Raw genomic sequence first — 20681 nt, forward strand, 5'->3', positions numbered from 1 at the left:
TAAGGAATGAATCAAACATTCAAGCCTTGAAGTAGCAAGAGAAAGTGAATGAATAAAACGTTAATTATTGCTCAGTTTATTATACCGATTTGCTTAACAACGCTTATACAACCTAATAGTGCAAAATCAACTTTCAAAAAACAAACGAAAAAACATCACGGAAAAAACATTTAAATAAAAAATGTAATGCCTCTTTTCTATTTGCAGCCTTCTAATGTAAATATCAACATTAACTTTTTCCGCTAGCTAATAAATTTGAAAATAAAATAATGAGCTGTTCGGGGTTGGGTGGTGGCGGGGTTTGGTGGTAGCAGGGGTGGATATTGTAGCGTCCCGGAAGAGTTAGTGCTGCAAGGGGGTCTGGGTATTTGTTCTGTTGTGTTCATGTCGTGTTTCGGTGCGGTTGTTCTCCCGAATTGTGTTTGACATTCTTGTTTGGTGTGGCTTCACAGTGTGGCGCATATTAGTAACAGTGTTAAAGTTGTTTATACAGCCACCCTCAGTGTGATCTGTAAATGCTGTTGATCAAATATGCCTTGCATTCACTTGTGTATGTGTGTGTGTACAAGCCGCATATATTATGTGACTTGGCCGGCACGTTGTATGTATAGAGGAAAAGCGGACGTAACGACAGGTTGTGGAGAAAGCCAAAGGCAGTGCCTTTAAGGCACGACCCCAATATTGTTGTTCAGGGAGAAATTCGGTAGAATGGTTGCCTCGGGAGATTTTCGGGACGGGCACTGAACTTCGGGACTCTCCCGGGAAAATTAGGAGGGTTGGCAAGTATAAATATAAGCAGTGAATGCGGTGTTACAGCGGCACTGCCGCTGTATAATCCTGGCGGGCCAGCTCTAATGTTAATTTGACATTGCCTCTAGGGCCAAATGAAATTACGCGGTGGGCCAAATTTGGCCCGCGGGCCAGAGTTTGGCACCCATGCTCTAACCCTAACCCTGACCAAACAACTATGCATTAATATTTGTTATTAGAATATGTTCCCTTAGTGTCCAAATACCTCTAAAATTAAATCGGTGTTACTTACAATATTATTCCCATACTCAATCGATTAATCAAAGTTTAATTATATAGCCATGAATCTTGAGTGTCTCTAAGGGCTGTACAAGCCACAACGACATTTGTTGTGCCTCTAAATCAGGTTTATGTTTGGTCATGTTTTGTTTAGTTTTTGGACTCTTGCTTCACGTTGTGCACTTCCTGGTTTTGTTTGTTTCCATGCCAACCCATTAGTTTCCACCTGGTCCCCTTAGTCACGCCCCGATCCTCAGCCTCTCACACCTGTTTCTAATTACCACAGCAGTATTTAAGTCATTTGTTTTCCTTTCCTCGGCCTGGCTACTTTACCTACTGGACTGTGTTGAACTCTCATGATCACGCACCTACCTTTCCTTGCCGGACCCTCATGCTTTGCCACGCTGTTTATTGTTTGACCACGCCACGTAAGACTTCTTTGTATATATGCCTCAGTGCTCGTTTTTGGTTTGCCTTGTGTCTTTTATAGTATCTTCTGTTTGTGTGTAGATAGTACTGCCTTTGTAGTGTTTTTGTTTAAAGTTTTTAGTATAGATTATTATCCGCCACCGAGCGCCACCTTTGTTTTGCCTGTTTTGTATTACAGTGTATAAATAAAAAATGTACTTACATTCACAGGCTTCACGGTGGGAAAGGGGTTAGTGCGTCTGCCTCACAATACGAAGTTCCTGCAGTCCTGGGTTCAAATCAAGGCTCGGGATCTTTCTGTGTGGAGTTTGCATGTTCTCCCCGTGAATGCGTGGGTTCCCTCCGGGTACTCCGGCTTCCTCCCACCTCCAAAGACATGCACCTGGGGATAAGTTGATTGGCAACACTAAATTGGCCCTGGTGTGTGAATGTGAGTGTGAATGTTGTCTGTCTATCTGTGTTGGCCCTGCGATGAGGTGGCGACTTGTCCAGGGTGTACCCTGCCTTCCGCCCGATTGTAGCTGAGGTAGGCGCCAGCGCCCCCCGCGACCCCGAAAGGGAATAAGCGGTAGAAAATGGATGGATGGATGGACTTACATTCACATTTCGCCCGTGCGAATCATCCTTTGCGTAGAAGAAGCAAAATAAATCCATGTCACTGTCCTGACACAGGGCAAGAAAAAACTCAACCCAATGGGATCACAATGAGAAACCTTAAAGGGGACCTCAGATGTGGGGGCAAACGGCAGATCAACTGGTCTAAAAGGGGGGTCTATTTAAAGGCTCGAGCAGGGGTAGGGAACCTATGGCTCTCGAGCCAGATGTGGCTCTTTTGATGACCGCATCTGGCTCTCAGATAAATTTTAGCTGACGTTGCTTAACACGATAAATGAGTAATTCCGCTGGTAATCACAGTGTTAAAAATAACGTTGCAAATATAAAACATTCTCATGTATTTTAATACATCCATTCGTTTCCATCGTTCAAGAAGTCGCATTAATGGTCAAGTCTTTCATTTATTATTGGTTACCTTCAGAATAACAATGTTGTTAAAAAGAATAAGAGATGCACGCATTTAGTTGTTGTAATCAGGGAAAGTCCAAATAAAAGAGGAGGCGTAGAATTCTCTTGTCAGAGCGTGGGACGACACTGTACAAGAGTACAGGTCTACGCGTTTCTCCTCATTGAGCTAAATTGAATCCTGACTCTGTTTAATTCCTTGCTTCTTGTCTGTTTAATAGATGTCATCAGTGTTTGAACCTGACAGTTATATTCAGTGTTAAAAATATTACACGGCTCTCACGGAAATACATTTTAAAATATTTGCCTTTTATGGCTCTCTCAGCCAAAAAGGTTCCCGACCCCTGGGCTAGAGTATACAAATGAGTTTTAAGATGAGACTTAAATGCTTCTACTAAAGTAGCATCTCTAACTGTTACCGGGAGGGCATTCAAAAGTACTGGAATAGAAAACGCTCTATAGCCCGCAGACCATTTTTTGGCTCTGGGAATCATTAATAAGCTGGAGTTCTTTAGTTATACTAAAGTGTTACCGAAATTATTATTATGGAAAAGAGAATGCCGGTAATACAACTTGTAGAGCTAAAGATAAAAAAAACACTATTAAACTCTGGTTTCAAAACTATGTGCAAATTTCAATCATTTAGTTTTTAGGGCTTTGCTATAAGCGGTGAAAAAATAATATCCCCCTACTTTTGACCGATGATTCCATATTGTGTTTTTCATTTTTTTACCCCTCCTTTTTACGTCACCTTTGTCTTTTCTTTTAATTCTCGATTTGCTCCATCTGCTCTGCTCCTTCTTTTCTCCTCTCACACTAACGCGCTTGTCTCTCCCACGTACCCCCGCCCACCTTGCTGGCAGAGCTGTGCCCGGTTCCATGTGGCAGCCATGGCGTTTGCTCAGAAGGCCAGTGCCAGTGTGAGGAGGGTTGGCTCGGTGCGGCGTGTGACCAGAGAGCGTGCCATCCTCGCTGTGAGGAACACGGCCAGTGCCATGACGGGACTTGCATCTGCCAGCCTGGCTGGGAAGGAGAGCACTGCAACATCGGTGAGCTGTGTGCCCATGCGAGAGTTAAATGAATCCTTGTGATATTGGAACTGAAATGGGAGTCGTTGTTGTTTTCTCACTTTTTTTTTTTTTCCTTTTCACAGTTACTCATGATCTGGACATTGTTGTGAAAGGTAATTTTTATGTAGTCATATTTGGGGGAGATTTATCATCCTAATAGGTATTCCAGAACATAAACATGTGCGTCATCTTCAGATGGCTGCCCAGGGTTGTGCAGCGGGCACGGGCGCTGTACCCTGGAGCAAAGTGGCTGGCACTGCGTATGCCAGGCTGGTTGGAGCGGGCCCGGATGCAGCGTTGTCATGGAAACTGACTGCAGTGATGGAACAGACAACGACGGAGGTGACATTCTATCACCATCTATCATTCTCTATCTCTTTTCTACCTTTTGTTATCTCTCATTTCTGTCTTCCTTCTACCCTTTTCCATCACTTCTCTCCATTCAATTGCCAAAAAGAATCAGCCTCATTGTCCCATCCCTTCATCCGTCTGCGTTGGCCCAGTCCTGCTGAGAAGCCCGTGGAGTCCTGTTGGTCATTATTACAATGACTGTGTGTATGTGGGGGAGTGTGCATTTTTTGTCATCTCACAACTAAATGTCTGATATGCATAACACATACTGGGATAAAAAAAAAAGTACTCAGATGTTCCCTTCGCAAGTCTAAATGTACCAAATAGTGGAGAATGCATCCACTGTTTTGGGCCGGTTTAACTGAGAGGGGAGAGGTGTGTTCCTCATTGTTGGTGTATTAAAAAAACAGAGGCGGTATTAAATAAGTTATACTTTTTAAAGGGGAACATTATCACCAAACCTATGCAAGCGTCAATATATACCTTGATGTTGCAGAAAAAAGACCATGTATTTTTTTTTACCGATTTCCGAACTCTAAATGGGTGAATTTTGGCAAATTAAACGCCTTTCTGTTTATCGGTCTTTTAGCGATGACGTCAGAACGTGACGTCACCGAGGTAATACACCCGCCATATTTATTTTCACATTACAAACACCGGGTCTCAGCTTTGTTATTTTCCGTTTTTTCGACTATTTTTTGGAATCTTGGAGACATCATGCCTCGTCGGTGTGTTGTCGGAGGGTGTAACAACACTAACAGGGAGGGATTCAAGTTGCACCACTGGCAAGAAATCTGCCGCCAGACCCCCATTGAATGTACCAGGGTGTCTTCACATTTGACCGGCAATGCTAAGACAGACATGGCACAGATATGTATGGATAACCTGCAGATGCATTTGCAACGATTAAGTCAACGAAATCACAAAGGTGAGTTTTGTTGATGTTGTTGACTTATGTGCTAATCAGACATATTTGGTCACGGCATGACTGCCAGCTAATCGATATTAACATGCTACGCTAATCGATGCGAACATGCTATTTACGCTAGCTGTATGTACATTTGAAACTAGATACCCACATTTAATGCGAAACAAACACTTACCAATCGACGGATTTAAGTTGTTCCAGTGTCACAAGATGCGAAAGTCCTGATCGTTTGGTCTGCACATTTTACCGGCGATGCTAATAAGGCAGCCATGCTATGGGCCACTTCATTAGGTACACCCACGCTATGGCCGAATAGCGTCAATAGCTTTTCGCACAATAGCTTCAATTTCTTCTTCAATTTCGTTTTCGCTATCTGCCTCCATACTCCGACCATCTGTTTCAATACATGCGTAATCCGTTGAATCGCTTAAGCCGCTGAAATCCGAGTCTGAATCCGAGCTAATGTCACTATATCTTGCTGTGGTAACCGCCATGTATTTGTATTTGCAGCCCTGTATGACGTCACAGGGAAATGGATAGTGGTTTCGAAGATTGCAAAAATAAGGCACTTTAAAGCTTTATTTAGGGATATACCGGGACCGGTAAAATTTTGAAAAAAACTTTAAAAAGTACAACAAGCCACTGGTAACTGATTTTTATTGTTTTTTAACCCTTTTGAAATTGTGATAATGTTCCCCTTTAAAACATAATTACCACATCTAAGGTTGGTGAGGTTGAGGTTAAAGGACCCATAGCGTCCGGATGACCAAGTTCTCTATTCATCGTGGTGAAATGTTTACATACACTTGTAAAGAACATAGTGTCATGGCTGTCTTGAGTTTCCAACTATTTTTTTTTTTTTTGTGATGGAGTGATTGGAGCACATACTTGTTTGTCACAGAAAACATGCATGAAGTGTGGGTCTTTTATGAATTAATTATGGGGCTGATGAAAATGTGACCAAATCTGCTGGGTCAAAGGTATACATACAGCAATGTTAATTTTTGGTTACATGTCCCTTGGCAAGTTTCACTGCAATACGCCACTTTTGATAGCCATCTACAAGCTTCTGGCAAACTTCTGGATGAATTTTTGACCACTCCTCTGGACAAAATTGGTGCAGTTCAGCTAAATGTGTTGGTTTTGTGACTTGTTTCTTCAGCATTGTCCCCACGTTTAAGTCAGGATTTTGGGAAGGCCATTCCAAAACCTTAATTGTAGCCTGATTTAGCCATTCCTTTACCCCTTTTGACGTGTGTTTGGGGTCATTTTCCTGTTAGAACATCCAACTGCGCCCAAGACCCAATCTCCAAGCTGATGATTTTAGGTTGTCCTGAAGAATTTGGAGGTAAACCTCCTTTTTCATTGTCCCGTTTACTCTCTGTAAAGCACCAGTTCCATTCGCAGCAAAACAGGCCTAGAGCATAATACTACCACCACCATGCTTGACAGTAGGCCTAGTGTTCCTGAGATAAAGGGCCTAACTTTTTCTCCTCCAAACATATTGCTGCGTGTTGTGGCCGAACAGCTCAAATGTTGTTTCATCTGACCACAGAACTTTCCTCCAGAAGGTCTTATCTTTGTCCATGTGATGTCAGATGAAACAAAAATTGACCTGTTTATTGGAAACTCATTGTTCTTTACAAGTGTATGTAAACTTTGGACCATGGCTGTGTGTATTTTATGCTCCTGTAAATTAATCTGGCTCACATTTCCTGATGATATCAATTCATTTTTGAGTAATCGGTAGACAACTAAATGTACTTGGAATCGCCAGACTCGATATGATGCCCCCCAGGCGAGAGGGAATTTTCTCTTGCAGCCTGTAAGACAACTATTTATGATGAATAGGCCAGAATGTCTTAAGAGTCTTTAAAAAAGTATTCTGACATTCTGTGTCTGATATTGATTTAGATGTATTACCGTTGAACAAAAATGTTGAATATTTTTTGATTGAAAAATGATTGTTACTACAGTCTTTTAGAAATAAACACTCACGTGGATCCACATAATGAATCTGTCTCTCACCAGCAGCAAATGTGCAGCTCCTCTCCGTCTGAATAGATGCTGTTGTGTAAAACAGTGGTCCCCAACCACCGGGCCGTGGCCCGATTGGTACCGGGCCGCAGAATAATTTTGTATTCATTTTTATTTAAAAAAAATATATATATATATATTTTTTTTTTTTCAATTAAATCAACATAAAAACACAATATACACTTACAATTAGTGCACTAACCACAAAAACCTCCCTTTTTCATTAAAAAACGTCGCTTTTTCATGACGACGAGAAAAAAAAAAGACAACTATTTATGATGAATAGGCCAGAATGTCTTAAGAGTATTTAAAAAAGTATTCTGACATTCTGTGTCTGATATTGATTTAGATGTATTACCGTTGAACAAATATGTTGAATATTTTTTTATTGAAAAATTATTACTACAGTCTTTTACAAATAAACACTCACCTGGATCCACATGATGAGTCCGTCTCTCACCAGCAGTAAATGTGCAGCTGCTCTGTCTGAATAGACGCTGTAGTGTAAAACACAAAATGGCAAAAATGTCATCAATGCATGCATTGTAACTCTAAATTACTTTTTTTTTTTTACACTCAAATTGTTTTTATTGATGAATAAAACATAAACAATGGGAAAAGATTGCCCTGCAATCATATTCCTAAACTGAAAAACGTACATGTTTCTTCACGGCAAGGCTTAGGTGAACGTATTACTAACACAAACACTCATTTTAGCTTGTATTAGTTGCCTTATGCAAACTACTCGTGCTGTCCCTAAATAGGAACAACAGCAACAACAGCTGGTTGCACTTAGCCCTTATAAGAAAAGTGATGTTACTAACGGTAAAAATTAATTACCTAAATGTAAATACCTACATCTGCATTTTTATTTCCTCCTCATCTTTCCTTCACTTTATAGGCCATAGATGATCATTTTAAAGTCCCAGTTTTTATTGTAAAAGATTATTATCAGATAAAATTGCTTTACTGGTTTTCTTCGATCATGACACGATGTGCCGTCGCTCTCCACCAGAAGTTTCAGCAGGTTCACGGCGTAGACAGCAGATAGCATCACAGGTCATAGATTTTTTTTTTTTTTTTTTTTTAAAGAAAATGTTCCAATTAAAAGTACAGAGTCTGCAATATACAAACATTTTCATTGACACATTTGTATTGTCATTCAAACAATCATTATTATCATTAATTTACATTCTGCAAATTGGCGCCCCCTCCAACAGATTGTAGCCCAGCACTGTTTCGCCTGTCGGTAAAGCCGGTCCTGCTGCCACCTCTAGGTTTGACGTCATCTACAGAACTGGAGCCCATTCCCCCCCGTCTAGTAGAGAGTAGACAGTGTGTATATAGTGTAAAACTAATATTTTGATCACTTAAGCGTTGAACATTTTTGTTGCCCTGGTCCATGATTTCTTCAAAACTGATATTGTTTACATTTCGAGTAAAGATGTTTCCCTCCTCAATGGGTGCTTCTGATTTTCGGGATAACATTTGGCTAGAGCAGTGGTTCTTAACCTTTTTGGATGTACCGAACCCCACCAGTTTCATTCGCGCATTCACCGAACCCTTCTTTAGTGAAAAATAAATCGTTATTTTTTTTTTTCAAATTCAAGACAAAGTTAGTTGTTTTTGGTAACACTTTAGTATGGGGAACATATTCTAAGTTTCAAAGACTTCATTTAGAGTTATTTGGACACTAGGGGAACATATTCTAAGTAACAAAGGCTTAATTTAGAGTTATCTGGACACTAGAGGAACATATTTTATGTAACAGACTTAATTTGGAGTTATTTGGTCACTAGGGGAACATAGTCTAAGTCAGTGGTTCCCAACCTTTTTTCAGTGATGTACCCCCTGTGAACATTTTTTTAATTCAAGTACCCCCTAATCAGAGCAAAACATTTTTGGTTGAAAAAAAGAGATAAAGAAGTAGAATACAGCACAATGTCATTAGTTTATGAATTATTAAATTGTATAATAGTGCAAAATATTGCTTATTTGTTGTGGTCTTTCTTGAACTATTTGGAAAAATATATATTAAAAATAACTAAAAACTTGTTGAAAAATAAACAAGTGATTCAATTATAAAAAAAAAGATTGCTACACATAGAGATAATCATCAACTTAAAGTGCCCTCTTTGGGGTATGTAATAGAGATCCATCTGGATTCATGAACTTAATTTTTAAACATTTCTTCACAAAAAAAGAAATTTTTAACATCAATATTTATGGAACATGTCCACAAAAAATCTAGCTGTCAACACTGTATATTGCATTGTTGCATTTCTTTTCACAGTTTATGAACTTACATTCATATTTTGTTGAAGTATTATTCAATAAATATATGTATAAAGGATTTTTGAATTGTTGCTATTTTTTGAATATTTTTGAAAAATCCCACGTACCCTTTGGCATACCTTCAAGTACCCCCAGGGGTACACGTACCCCCATTTGAGAACCACTGGTGTAAGTAACAAAGACTTAATTCAGAGTAATTTGTTTAGGGTCAGGGTTAGAGGATAAGGGTTATAATAAGGCCATGCCGAATAAGGCATTAATAAGTACTTAATAATGACTAGTTAAGAGCCAATATGTTACTAATTTGCATGTTAATAAGCAACTAATTAATGGTGAATATGTTCCCCATACTAAAATGTGACTTTTTTTTTTTTTTACTCGTGCACAAAATGAACCGTGCATGAACATCACCTTGTTCGGACAACAAAACCAACATAGTGCATAAACTTACAACAAATTACACATGCAAATCATTCAGCTGTTGCCGTACCCGTAATACGCCAATAGGGAGAAGTTTGTATTCATACGATGAGTCGGGTGTGTTTTGACCTCCGCCGAACCCCTGAGGCTGACTCACCGAACACCTAGGGTTCGATCGAACCCAGGTTAAGAACCACTGGGCTAGAGTCTTTTAAATTATTTACATCTAAACTCTGACCAAAACCATTATTATTTGTAGTTAGAATTATTAGAGGGGCCTTGTTATGCAAAATCTGATGGTATCTGCCTACAGTATGAGTATTTGGGATCTGCATATGTCTCGAAAGTTTGAAATCAAGCCGTGGAGGCATTGCAGAGATATTTATAAAACAATCTTGCCTTCCTTCATACTTCCCCCAAACGGTCTGTTTTTAAAATTATGTTCAAGTGTGACGTCTGGTGTATGGTACACATTTACTCAAACATCCTTACGTGAGTCAGCTAATTTGAATTGATGTAAAACCGGCTGCGCAACAACATCATGTCAACGATGAAACCCAAAGAATGAAAATGCTCTATTCTTTGTTTACTTTAACCAGCACAAGTCACGACACTAACTTTCAGCTTCATCTAAAGTAAAAAGTGCCTTAATTTTAACTTTTATGATTTGTTGAAATGTGCCTTTACCACTGTGAGGAAGTCGTTTCGAGTGTGTGCAACGATTATCAATCAATCATCAATCAATGTTTATTTATATAGCCCCAAATCACAAATGTCTCAAAGGACTGCACAAATCATTACGACTACAACATCCTCGGAAGAACCCACAAAAGGGCAAGGAAAACTCACACCCAGTGGGCAGGGAGAATTCACATCCAGTGGGACGCCAGTGGATGGATTAGTCCTGCTTCACCCACAGACCTTCACAAAAATATGGATATTCCAAAAAAAACTACTTTTAATGATGGGCTCCGTGACTACTTTTTATGGCAATAGAGGAGACAATGAAACAGTATGTAAGACCAGTGAGTTATAAATGTGGGAATAATACCTTAACAATGTTAGATTGTTGTGTTGTGTAGCTAGATTAGCCTTCTAAGACCAGACATTAGCATCACCGTCCACTGGCAAAATAAAGAATGATCTTCCTAAAAACTGCTTTAAATTGACTCGGTGCCTACTGTGTTTGGCAATGAACCAGTTAGTATTATGACCTGGTATTACGTTTGCAAGTCTCGAAAATGATTATGTAGTCGGTAGCATGGCAAATTGTTTTGGCCGTGCGGTAGAAGTATTAACATGATACAAAAATGAAAAAAAAAATATTGTCAATATAAACATATCTCGCATTGGAGAAATAATGACTCAGTAGCAGTTTAACTTTAGCAATCGATTCGTACCAACAATTTCTGACCCAGCTTTCTTACTTTGTGGCCGCTGTGTCGTCTCCTCCTTCAGCGGACAACAAACCATGGTGTGCCGCAGGTCTCACTATGTCATCTTGACTGTTGTGTTGCGGTGAAAGTCATGTAAAAAATTACATGGTTGGTGGATATTAACTGTGTCCATATTCCACACGGTCTTAGCAAAATAAAACCATAAACAACTACTTTCGTAAACAAGGTGCCTCACGTCAGTGTGAGGTGCAGAGTAAGGAGGGCTTCATTTGCATGTAAAAATGACGCCTCTCAAAATTAACCGTTTCTTTAGGTATTTACAGCAAACTCGGTACAACATTTTGAGCAAAGAACCATCAATACATGTTGTATAAACCAAAATATTAAAACAAATAGAAAACAAAAACATGATCAGACACCTTTTAAAACGATCGCTGCAAATTGAACTCCTCGAACTATTCCATTTTGCGTGAATACATTTCCTCATATTCCCATCATTTAGAAATGTAGGAAGGCTCACTCCTTATTGAGTTGTATTTCTACAACTACCAACAATGCACCTAGCAGCTATATTTGATAATTCCTTCAAATTCTGAGCATAAAAATTGTGATTTGGGATGAAGATAATACTAAAACAAACCGATAGGGCCTGATCTACTAAAGGTGTGCGTGTACTAACACGTTCAAACTTGACACCACTTGCAAAGCTGATCTACTATAATGTGCACAGAGGATTACGCTTCTTTAGTGAGCAACATAAGGAGTCCAATCCATTTACCTTGTCTGTCTTCATGAATATGCAGAATATATGCTGATCATCAGGATCCCAGTACTGGGAAGAGAAGATTCAAATATAAGTATTCTGCCTGCACAGTTTGATTCATCAAGAATAAAACTCAACTGCAAGTACAATTTTGCGTCTTTATTTAGCATGTGTGAAAAGTACATGCAAACTGACACAGATTGCACTGCAGCTCAATCCTACATTTGCTTATCAACATACATGGACTGTTAAACAAAAAAAGTCAGACTTATTTTCTATGCAGCAATATCATTTTATAACTTTTATGTTTGCTGGATGACTCTGTGCAGGGTATTTCAACTCTTAAATGAGCAAAATAGGGAATGCATTCCATGTATATGCAGAATATATGTTGATTAATAGAATGCCCACAACACTGGGAAGAGGAGATGTACAAATAATCATTCAGCACACTCAATGTGATTTATCAATGCTGGATATCTTTGTGGACTTTGTTTTGCGTCTATATTTAGCACATTAGAAGTGTGTGTGCAAACTGGCACCCTTTGCGGTCTCTGTTTTGCGTCTATATTTAGCACATCAGAAGTGTGTGTGCAAACTGGCACTGGCGTCAAGTGTGCTGCAAAAACAGACAATGGAAAGAGAATCCTCTGTCCTGTGTGTGTGTCAACATATATGGAACACCGGAAATAAATATATAGTTTATTCTGTTATACGATTCCATAACTGCTAAATGATTTAAGGGGCTGATTAAAACAAACGTAATTGCTTTGTTTTGGGGCCTGCTGGTGTTGTTTCAATAGATCTCCGATATAACTTACAATATGCCTTTTCTTGCAGCTTCACAAAACTTTAACGCAGGCCTGGGCAATTATTTTGGCTCGGGTGCCAAAATTAGAGAAAAATATGTGTCTGGGGGTCGGTATATGTGATTTTTAGGAACACTAGTACAAAACCTCACAATAATGTCTGATTGAATGCTAAAAACGTTATGACGGACCACCTTAAAAAACAGATTGGATTTTTTTTTTTTTTTTTTACTGAATGAGACACTCATAATGTACAGAAGGTGGCATTTACAGTATTATCTATAAATGATAAAACATTGAAAATGGACAATATTAGGTCTTCTAAAGATCCCCAAAACTCGTTTTAAGACCCGTGTAGCTCTGGCATTCAAGGCTATAGGTCCAAGACTCCGGAACAATGTATACCAGTCCCTGTGCGATCTTGACTGTGTTGAAACTTTCATTTGAAAATTTCTCTTTCTAATAAAGTTTTAAGTTAATGCACGTTTTGAATATTATTTTCAATCCACTTTGTATCCTTTTAATGATGTTGCCCCTGTTGTTTTAAATTGAATTGTTGTTTTACTTTACCTATGTTTTGTACAGCGCTTTGTCATTTTATCTGTGAAAAGCGCTTTATAAATAACATTTACCTACTTACTACTTACTTACTTACTAAAAAAAAATCCCTGCTGTGACATAAATTACCATTCTAACTGATTAAATGACCATAGTAACTAATTAGATCACCATAGTAACTAGTATATCATGCACAGGCGCAGATTCCAACCATTGAAATAATTTGTATACTGTAGTTCAAGTCGTACGGTCATTAGAAGACATCACTACACTTCATAATGGCAGCTACACTTTCCATCTTAAAGATCTAAAAAAACTGATTTGGGAATGTCCGGCTGGCCAGATTAAAAAGCGTAACGGGCCGCAATATATTTAACACAAGACGCTCACTAAAGTACATACCATTTTATAGTTTGCACATGGTGTTTATCACAGTAGATCAGGCCCTCCATATGTCTTACTGTACTTATGAAACATTATTGCCAGTGTTCTTGTTTTAATCTTATGATGCTGTGTGTAATCAAACGTATGCAACGTAATGTGCAGGCACTATTGTCCATGCCGTCTATAATGATGCACTCGCATCTTGACCCTGCTATCTTCAGCTCGCTATAGGCATGCCCCCCAAAGGGGTTGTCATGCTGTGTGTATATCCTTTATATTTACGGATACAATGACATTTAAATCTTGAATAGTTCGACCACTTCTGTCGCGAAGGAATTCTAAATGTTTATTGTCCTCTGAATTTATGACAGGATCTCAAGGGTGGTGTGCATTTTGAATTTTTTTTTTTTTTTGGTAGGCCTTTTTCTTTATATACTATGTATTGTTTAGGTAAGGTAAGGTAAAGCGGTCGTTGTTTTTTTATTTTTTTCCCCATGGCTGGCTAACTTTTGGCCCTACGTAGAATTGTATTCTAAAAATATGTTTTGAATATCATTTTGCACCCCCTACCCTATTAAATACAGTGAGGCAAAAAAGTATTTTGTCAGCCACCGATTGTGCAAGTTCTCCCACTTAAAATGATGACAGAGGTCTGTAATTTTCATCATAGGTACACTTCAACTGTGAGAGACAGAATGTGAAAAAAAAATCCAGGAATTCACATTGTAGGAATTTTAAATAATTATTTATAAATAATGGTGGAAAAATAAGTATTTTGTCACTTCAAACAAGGAAGATCTCTGGCTCTCACAGACCTGTAACTTCTTCTTTAAGAAGCTCTTCTGTCCTCCACTTGTTACCTGTATTAATGGCACTTGTTTGAACTTGTTATCCGTATAAAAGACACCTGTCCACAGCCTCAAACAGTCAGACTCCAAACTCCACTATGGCCAAGACCAAAGAGCTGTTGAAGGACACCAGGAAAAAAATTGTAGACCTGCACCAGATCGGTAAGAGTGAATCTACAATAGGCAAGCAAATCAACTGTGGGAGTAATTATCAGAAAATGGAAGACGTACAAGACCACTGATAATCTCCCTTGATCTGGGGCTCCACACAAGATCTCATCCCATGGGGTCAAAATGATCATGAGATCGGTGAGCAAACATCCCACAACCACACGGGGCGACCTGGTGAATGACCTGCAGAGAGCTGGGACCAAAGTAACAAAGGTTATCATCAGTAACACACTACGCCGACAGCGAATCAAATCCTGGAGTGCCAGACGTGTCCCCCTGCTTAAGCCAGTGCATATCCAGGCCCGTCTGAAGTTTGCCAGAGAGCACATGGGAGGATGTCATGCGGTCAGATGAAACCAAAATAGAACTTTTTGGTATAAACTCAACTCGTCGTGTTTGGAAGAAGAAGAATACTCAGTTGCATCCCAAGAACACCATACCTACTGTGAAACATGAGGTTGGAAACATCATGCTTTGGGGCTGTTTTTCTGCTAAGGGGACAGGACGATTGATCTGTGTTAAGGAAATAATGAATGGAGCCATATAACTTGAGATTTTGAGCCAAAACCTCCTTCCATCACTGAGAGCTTTGAATGGTTGACCAAATACTTATTTTACACCATAATTTACAAATAAATTATTTAAAATACCTACAATGTGAATTCCTGGATTTTTTTTCACATTCTGTCTCTCACAGTTGAAGTGTACCTATGATGAAAATTACAGACCTCTGTCATCATTTTAAGTGGGAGAACTTGTACAAATATATATATATATATATATATATATATATATATATATATATATATATATATATATATATATATATATATATATATTTGTAACTTTTTTTAATACAGCACAATGATTTTATACGTTTTAAATCAAACTTCAATTTAATTTAATACATGTTTTGGGGTAGAATTAATTGTTCTATATTTCTTAGTGCAAAATAACAAATTTAAAACATACATATACATATTTTCCTCTAATACTGTATGTAATCATTTGACCAAACAGCTTTGCATTTTGAAGGCACCCTGGTTAATTATGACACAATATTTTTTGGTCATAACAATGACATACCCAATATGCTGCATTACTTCAGTTGTGGATTAGAAAGGACAACTCTTAAAAAATAGAGACTGCATATTGTCCTTGTCATTATTTGCATGTTTAATTTAATTGATTTTAATCCTTTTCTGTATGTTTTCGGAAGGTTAGGGAGAGCTGGGATTTTTTGAAGGAACAAGGTCCTTTTGACATTGCAGGCAAATTAACTAAAACAGAAATATGCATTTCAATATACTGCATTGCAAGAAAGCCATACAAGGTGGAATACATAATGCAATACACTGTAGGTGTTCAAATGCATTATTTGATTGGTACTGCTGGAGAAAATGTCATGGAACCTATTCACTCTTCAAATATTCATCTTCTGCCAAATCACTCCACAGCTTTCACACCATAGTCGAGCTCTCCATCTAATTGGCAAATATACAGTGTACTCGTTATCTTTCTGTAAAGATATACAGAAGACATGTAAGGACGCAATCACAAGTAATCAGTGAATAATGACAACTTGTTTCTTCTTGAAAAACGTTCCACGCCGAGTGCAATGAACTCTTGTGCGCAAACATTAACATCACAAATGCATTGCAAATTTTCACATTCGTCCTTTGTGTGTTTGTACGGACATCTATGCATAGTAATATACAAACATACTCATTGTCCTTTTAACGGCGACGATGTAGCAAATTCAATTATTTGCGTTCTTTCAAGCAGGAGTTGTGCGTGTTATGGAAATAAATGATTGTACCGGACCGCCCTTTTAGGGGGAGGTTATAATAGAGTATTGTTGGCCTTTAGCTTTCTGCTCTGTGGTCATGCATTTAAATGTCAGCGCTGTTTCCTGCCTTTTCAGAAACAGGCCTGAAATAGGAAACACAAATGCCAGCCCGGATCCTGTTACCTGCTGCTTTGGCTCCTATCACCAGCTTATTGTTTACACTGGACTTTTATGGATCACATTCAAATAATTGTGCTGACAGAGGCCTGATTTATAGCAATATAAAGGTAGTTTGATGAATGAATCTAATTTGATTTATCCGCGTGATAATGGTGATATATATATATATATATATATATATATATATATATATATATATACGGTTCATTGTCACAGATTATATCTCTCACGTCGAGCTCCTCATTGGCTACGGGTGCAGAAATTATTTCTTGGCAGAGGTTTTATGGTATCTTCTTTGCGTCTTGTCACTGCTGATATAGTGTACATCCTTCTTGCCGAATGAATGGGAATGTATTCTCAACACCTCACCCTGCTTAAGCTTCCACTGGAGAAACCCCCAAAACACATACACAGCTCTGTTAAAATATGGCTATTGAACATGTTCAACACAGACCTCACATATAATTAGATATTTTTGCATTGTTCCATTTCAGATGGTCTGATTGACTGTGTGGATCCGGACTGCTGTGAGCAGCTGAGCTGTGGCTCTGACCCTCTGTGCCGTGGCTCGGCCGACCCCATGGCCTTGCTGCAGCGGAGCCCGATGCCCCCCACTTCACCTCCCTCTCCCACCAACACGCACACTCACGGTTTCTACCGCCGCATCCACTTTCTCCTTGGGAAAGCAGCCACACACGCTCTCCCTGGAGACGTGCCCTTTGATACCAGGTATGTGCTTGTTTAGTCTCGGGGAGTCTGGGTCGCCATGTGCATGCAAAGTCCTTCTTCGCCCATTTGACTCGAGCGTCTGTGTCCTTGGATTGTCTATTATTAAAATACACGAGCCGTGGATAATCAAGTGAATACCTCCATTTGGCTAATGCATACATTGTGTGCACATGATGTGTGTTTATACTGTTTTGTTGTATCGGTTTGATGCATTTGTATGCGTGACATGTGTCGTATTAATGTTCTCTCACATTTTCCGCCACGATGGCCTTTGCAAATCTATTTTGGAAAACACTAAATGATTTGCGCGGGGTTTTTTTCTGTCCACTTGTAATATAATCAAACAAATTAATTATGCAGCTGCTTTTACAGACGGGTAATCAATTGTAGACTAGTAACAAGCAACATAGCAACAGCCGGCAAAACCTACCTCATGTATCCCTCTTCCGCTATAACTGACAATCACTATCAATTAACCTTTGCATACATCAGTCTCCATTTGACCATTTATTCAAATGTCAAGCAGTCCATTGCACGTTGTGTACATTCTACTGAGAACCAGCGTACAAAGGTTAATTTCGGTCTTTATTACTAAAGTTTTTTTTTTTTTTTACACTCAAATTATCCGGGTTGATTTTGATTTAGATAATTTGAAAATATGCCCAAAATGTCATTGAATAAGAAATATGCATGTGCTTAAAAATGCATTTAGCTAGAACACAGTCTTTAAACATGATGTTCAAATTCAACACAAATGAATTTTCCCACAACACTCAAGATCTACTTCCAATAAATTAGGACTGAAGCAATTCCAGCTGCTCTCTCTCCCTAGCTAATGTGTTTTGGGCAAAAATCCCAACAGTTTTGACTTACTGAACAGCAACTACTAGCCGCCCTGCTGTAGCATGCATGGCAGTGTTAACGGTCTCCTTTTAGCTGCTTTGTAAGACCCACGTCACCAGACTGAAAAAGTTAGACTTGATTGGTTCACAGACATGATTATCACTTCAGTCTTTATTTAGCAATAGTGCAGGGGTTGGCAACCTTTACCACTCAATGAGCCATTTTGACCCGTTTCACAAAAAAAAAGAAAACAATGAAATAACGCTGCATACAAAGTTTTTTTTTTCGCTTTGTGCTATGTATAGCTGTATAGTCAGAAACACGCCCAGTACCTTAATATGAAAATGTAATGTTAGTGCTGCCCGCGACTTGACAGCGTCACTCGAATTGCAGAGCAACTAATATCTCGAATGTCTGCTGATTTACACCCGTACAACAATAATATGGTCGTGATATGAAGGCCCTGCCTTTAGCGCCCTCTGCAACCTGAACAAACAGCTTGCCAGCCCAGTCACATGTTGTGTGTGGCTTCAGCAGACACACGTAGCCAAAAGGCATACTTGTTCAACAGCCATACAGGTCACACTGAAGGTGCCCGTTTAAACATTTTTAACACTCTTACTAATATGCGCCACACTGTGAACCCACACCAAACTAGAATGACAAACACATTTCGAGAGAACATCCGCACCGTAACCCAACATAAAGACAACAGAACAAATACCCAGAATCCCATGCATCCCTAACTATTCCGAGCTACATTATACAACCTCGCTAACCCTCCACGTACGTCAGTTGAGGTGGGCGGGGTTGGAGGGGCGGGATTTGGATTTGGTGGTAGCAGGGGTGTATAATGTAGCTTGGAAGTGTTAGGGATGCATGGGATTCTGGGTATTTGTTTTATTGTGTTTATTTTGTGTTACAGTGCGGATGTTCTCCAAAAATGTGTTTATCATTCTTGTATGGTGTGGGTTCACAGTGTGGCGCACATTAGTAAGCGTAATAAAGTTGTTTATATCACAACCCTCAGTGTACCCTGTATGGCTGTTGAACAAGTATGCCTAGCAGTCACTTCCTAACATATGTTAGGCCAGCACGCAGGTAGCTTGCTGGAAAAGCGGGCGCGACGAGATGTTTTGGAGAACGTTAAAGGTACTGCAGTCACGACACACCCTCTATATTGTTGACCGGGTGAAAATCGGAGAATGTTACTGGAGAGGCACTCAAACCCGGAAACCTTTTGGAAAAATCGGGTGGGTCGGCAAGCATTCAGCTGAGCCACATCAGAGTGATCAAAGAGCCGCATGCGGCTGCGGAGCCGCATGCGGCTGCGGAGCCGCGGGTTGCCGACCCCTGCAATAGTGGATCGTGAGTTTTGGAAAACAAATTTATTTGCACAGAATTGTTATATACTAAATTTTAAATTACTGTATTTCAACAATTTTTTTTTTTAAACATGCATATTTTGTATGTTGTACATATGTGGTATTCCAAGTGGGTGTGGGTACTAATAGCAGATATAACTATAATACAGCCTAAAAAAACTGGACAAACTGGAAGAAGCTGAACTTAAGTTTGGTACATGTATTTCACATAACAAACACAAGACACTTAATAGTTGGAAGGCAAAAATTTAACAGTAGCTTTGAATTAAAACCGGTATTATTATAGAAGGCTTAAATAGAATCAAACACAATTGTTGTCACACTAAAAAACACACACTGCAAATAAGGGTAATACGCTGCAAAATAAAAATATGCCTTAGATAACAGCACCGGCTAATTAAACTATTGCACAAACCCAATAATTGAATTAAAGTGCAGAGTGAATAAGTTAAAAGGGTTAGTAAAATATTTTGTGTTTAATAATTATACCAGTTAAAATTGTGGGATGAAAAACAGTGACAGGTGGAATGGTGCACAATAAAACAATCCTACAAAAAACAAACATCATAAATTAGGAAGATAACCTAATCAATAGAAAAAATAAATTGACAAACACCTTGGTCAGGGTCATTTGTTCATCGACCTTTACTCTTGTCCACCACAACATCCGCTACCATAGCGATCAATAAAGTACTTTCTATTCTATTCTATTCGATAAAAGTGACACGAGATGAGGTTAGTCTAAAGCAGATAACTTGAAAATGTTGGTGCCAACTTACATTTGCCTCAAAGATAGTTGAATGTGTGTCGAAGCTCAGAGCTTTTGGTGTCCAAAGTGCTGCAGTCAGGCCATGATTTAAGATGGAAGTTGTCAGAGAGAGGTTGCATCACCATATAAAAAAAATAAATATATTTTGATCGCAGCACCCACACACCATCGCTCTCAGGTGCAGTCTCAGCGGCCGCTGCAATTGCTTGTATTTTGACACGTGACTTCTTCTCGGAAGTGAAAACCATCGGTGGTTAACCAAGCCATGCTGGCTGTTCTACAGCAAGAAGTGTGCAAACTATCTGAGTACAAAATAGGCGTAAATCTTCCCGCAAAAAATAGATAAGAAGCAAAAATCAAACTATGCAACGGAATAGATCCTTATACTTTATCAAAAACAGGTTTGTCGAGTGATAGCAAGGTTTAAATGTTGGTCGCATTCACAGATATATTTTGATTGATTGATTGATACTGTTA

At 39.0% G+C, this 20681-nt stretch overlaps 1 protein-coding gene and 1 long non-coding RNA gene across 2 annotated transcripts in view; one reads left to right on the plus strand and one right to left on the minus strand.

Annotated features, from left to right (window-relative positions):
- The window catches only part of tenm1 (teneurin transmembrane protein 1), a 561054-nt gene that overhangs the window by 354801 nt on the left and 185572 nt on the right, over positions 1-20681 (plus strand). The window contains exons 12-15 of the mRNA XM_061901744.1: positions 3342-3527; positions 3632-3661; positions 3744-3890; positions 16973-17207. Coding sequence (XP_061757728.1) covers positions 3342-3527; positions 3632-3661; positions 3744-3890; positions 16973-17207 — 598 coding nt within the window. The remainder of the gene's footprint in view (positions 1-3341; positions 3528-3631; positions 3662-3743; positions 3891-16972; positions 17208-20681) is intronic.
- Positions 7294-20297, minus strand: LOC133553489 (uncharacterized). Its single transcript, XR_009806924.1, has 3 exons — positions 20215-20297; positions 11755-11808; positions 7294-7361 (listed from the first exon to the last, which is right to left on the minus strand). It is a non-coding gene; the product is annotated as an uncharacterized LOC133553489 (long non-coding RNA).

This window comes from Nerophis ophidion, linkage group LG05, assembly GCF_033978795.1.
Source record: "Nerophis ophidion isolate RoL-2023_Sa linkage group LG05, RoL_Noph_v1.0, whole genome shotgun sequence".
Classification (NCBI taxonomy): domain Eukaryota; kingdom Metazoa; phylum Chordata; class Actinopteri; order Syngnathiformes; family Syngnathidae; genus Nerophis; species Nerophis ophidion.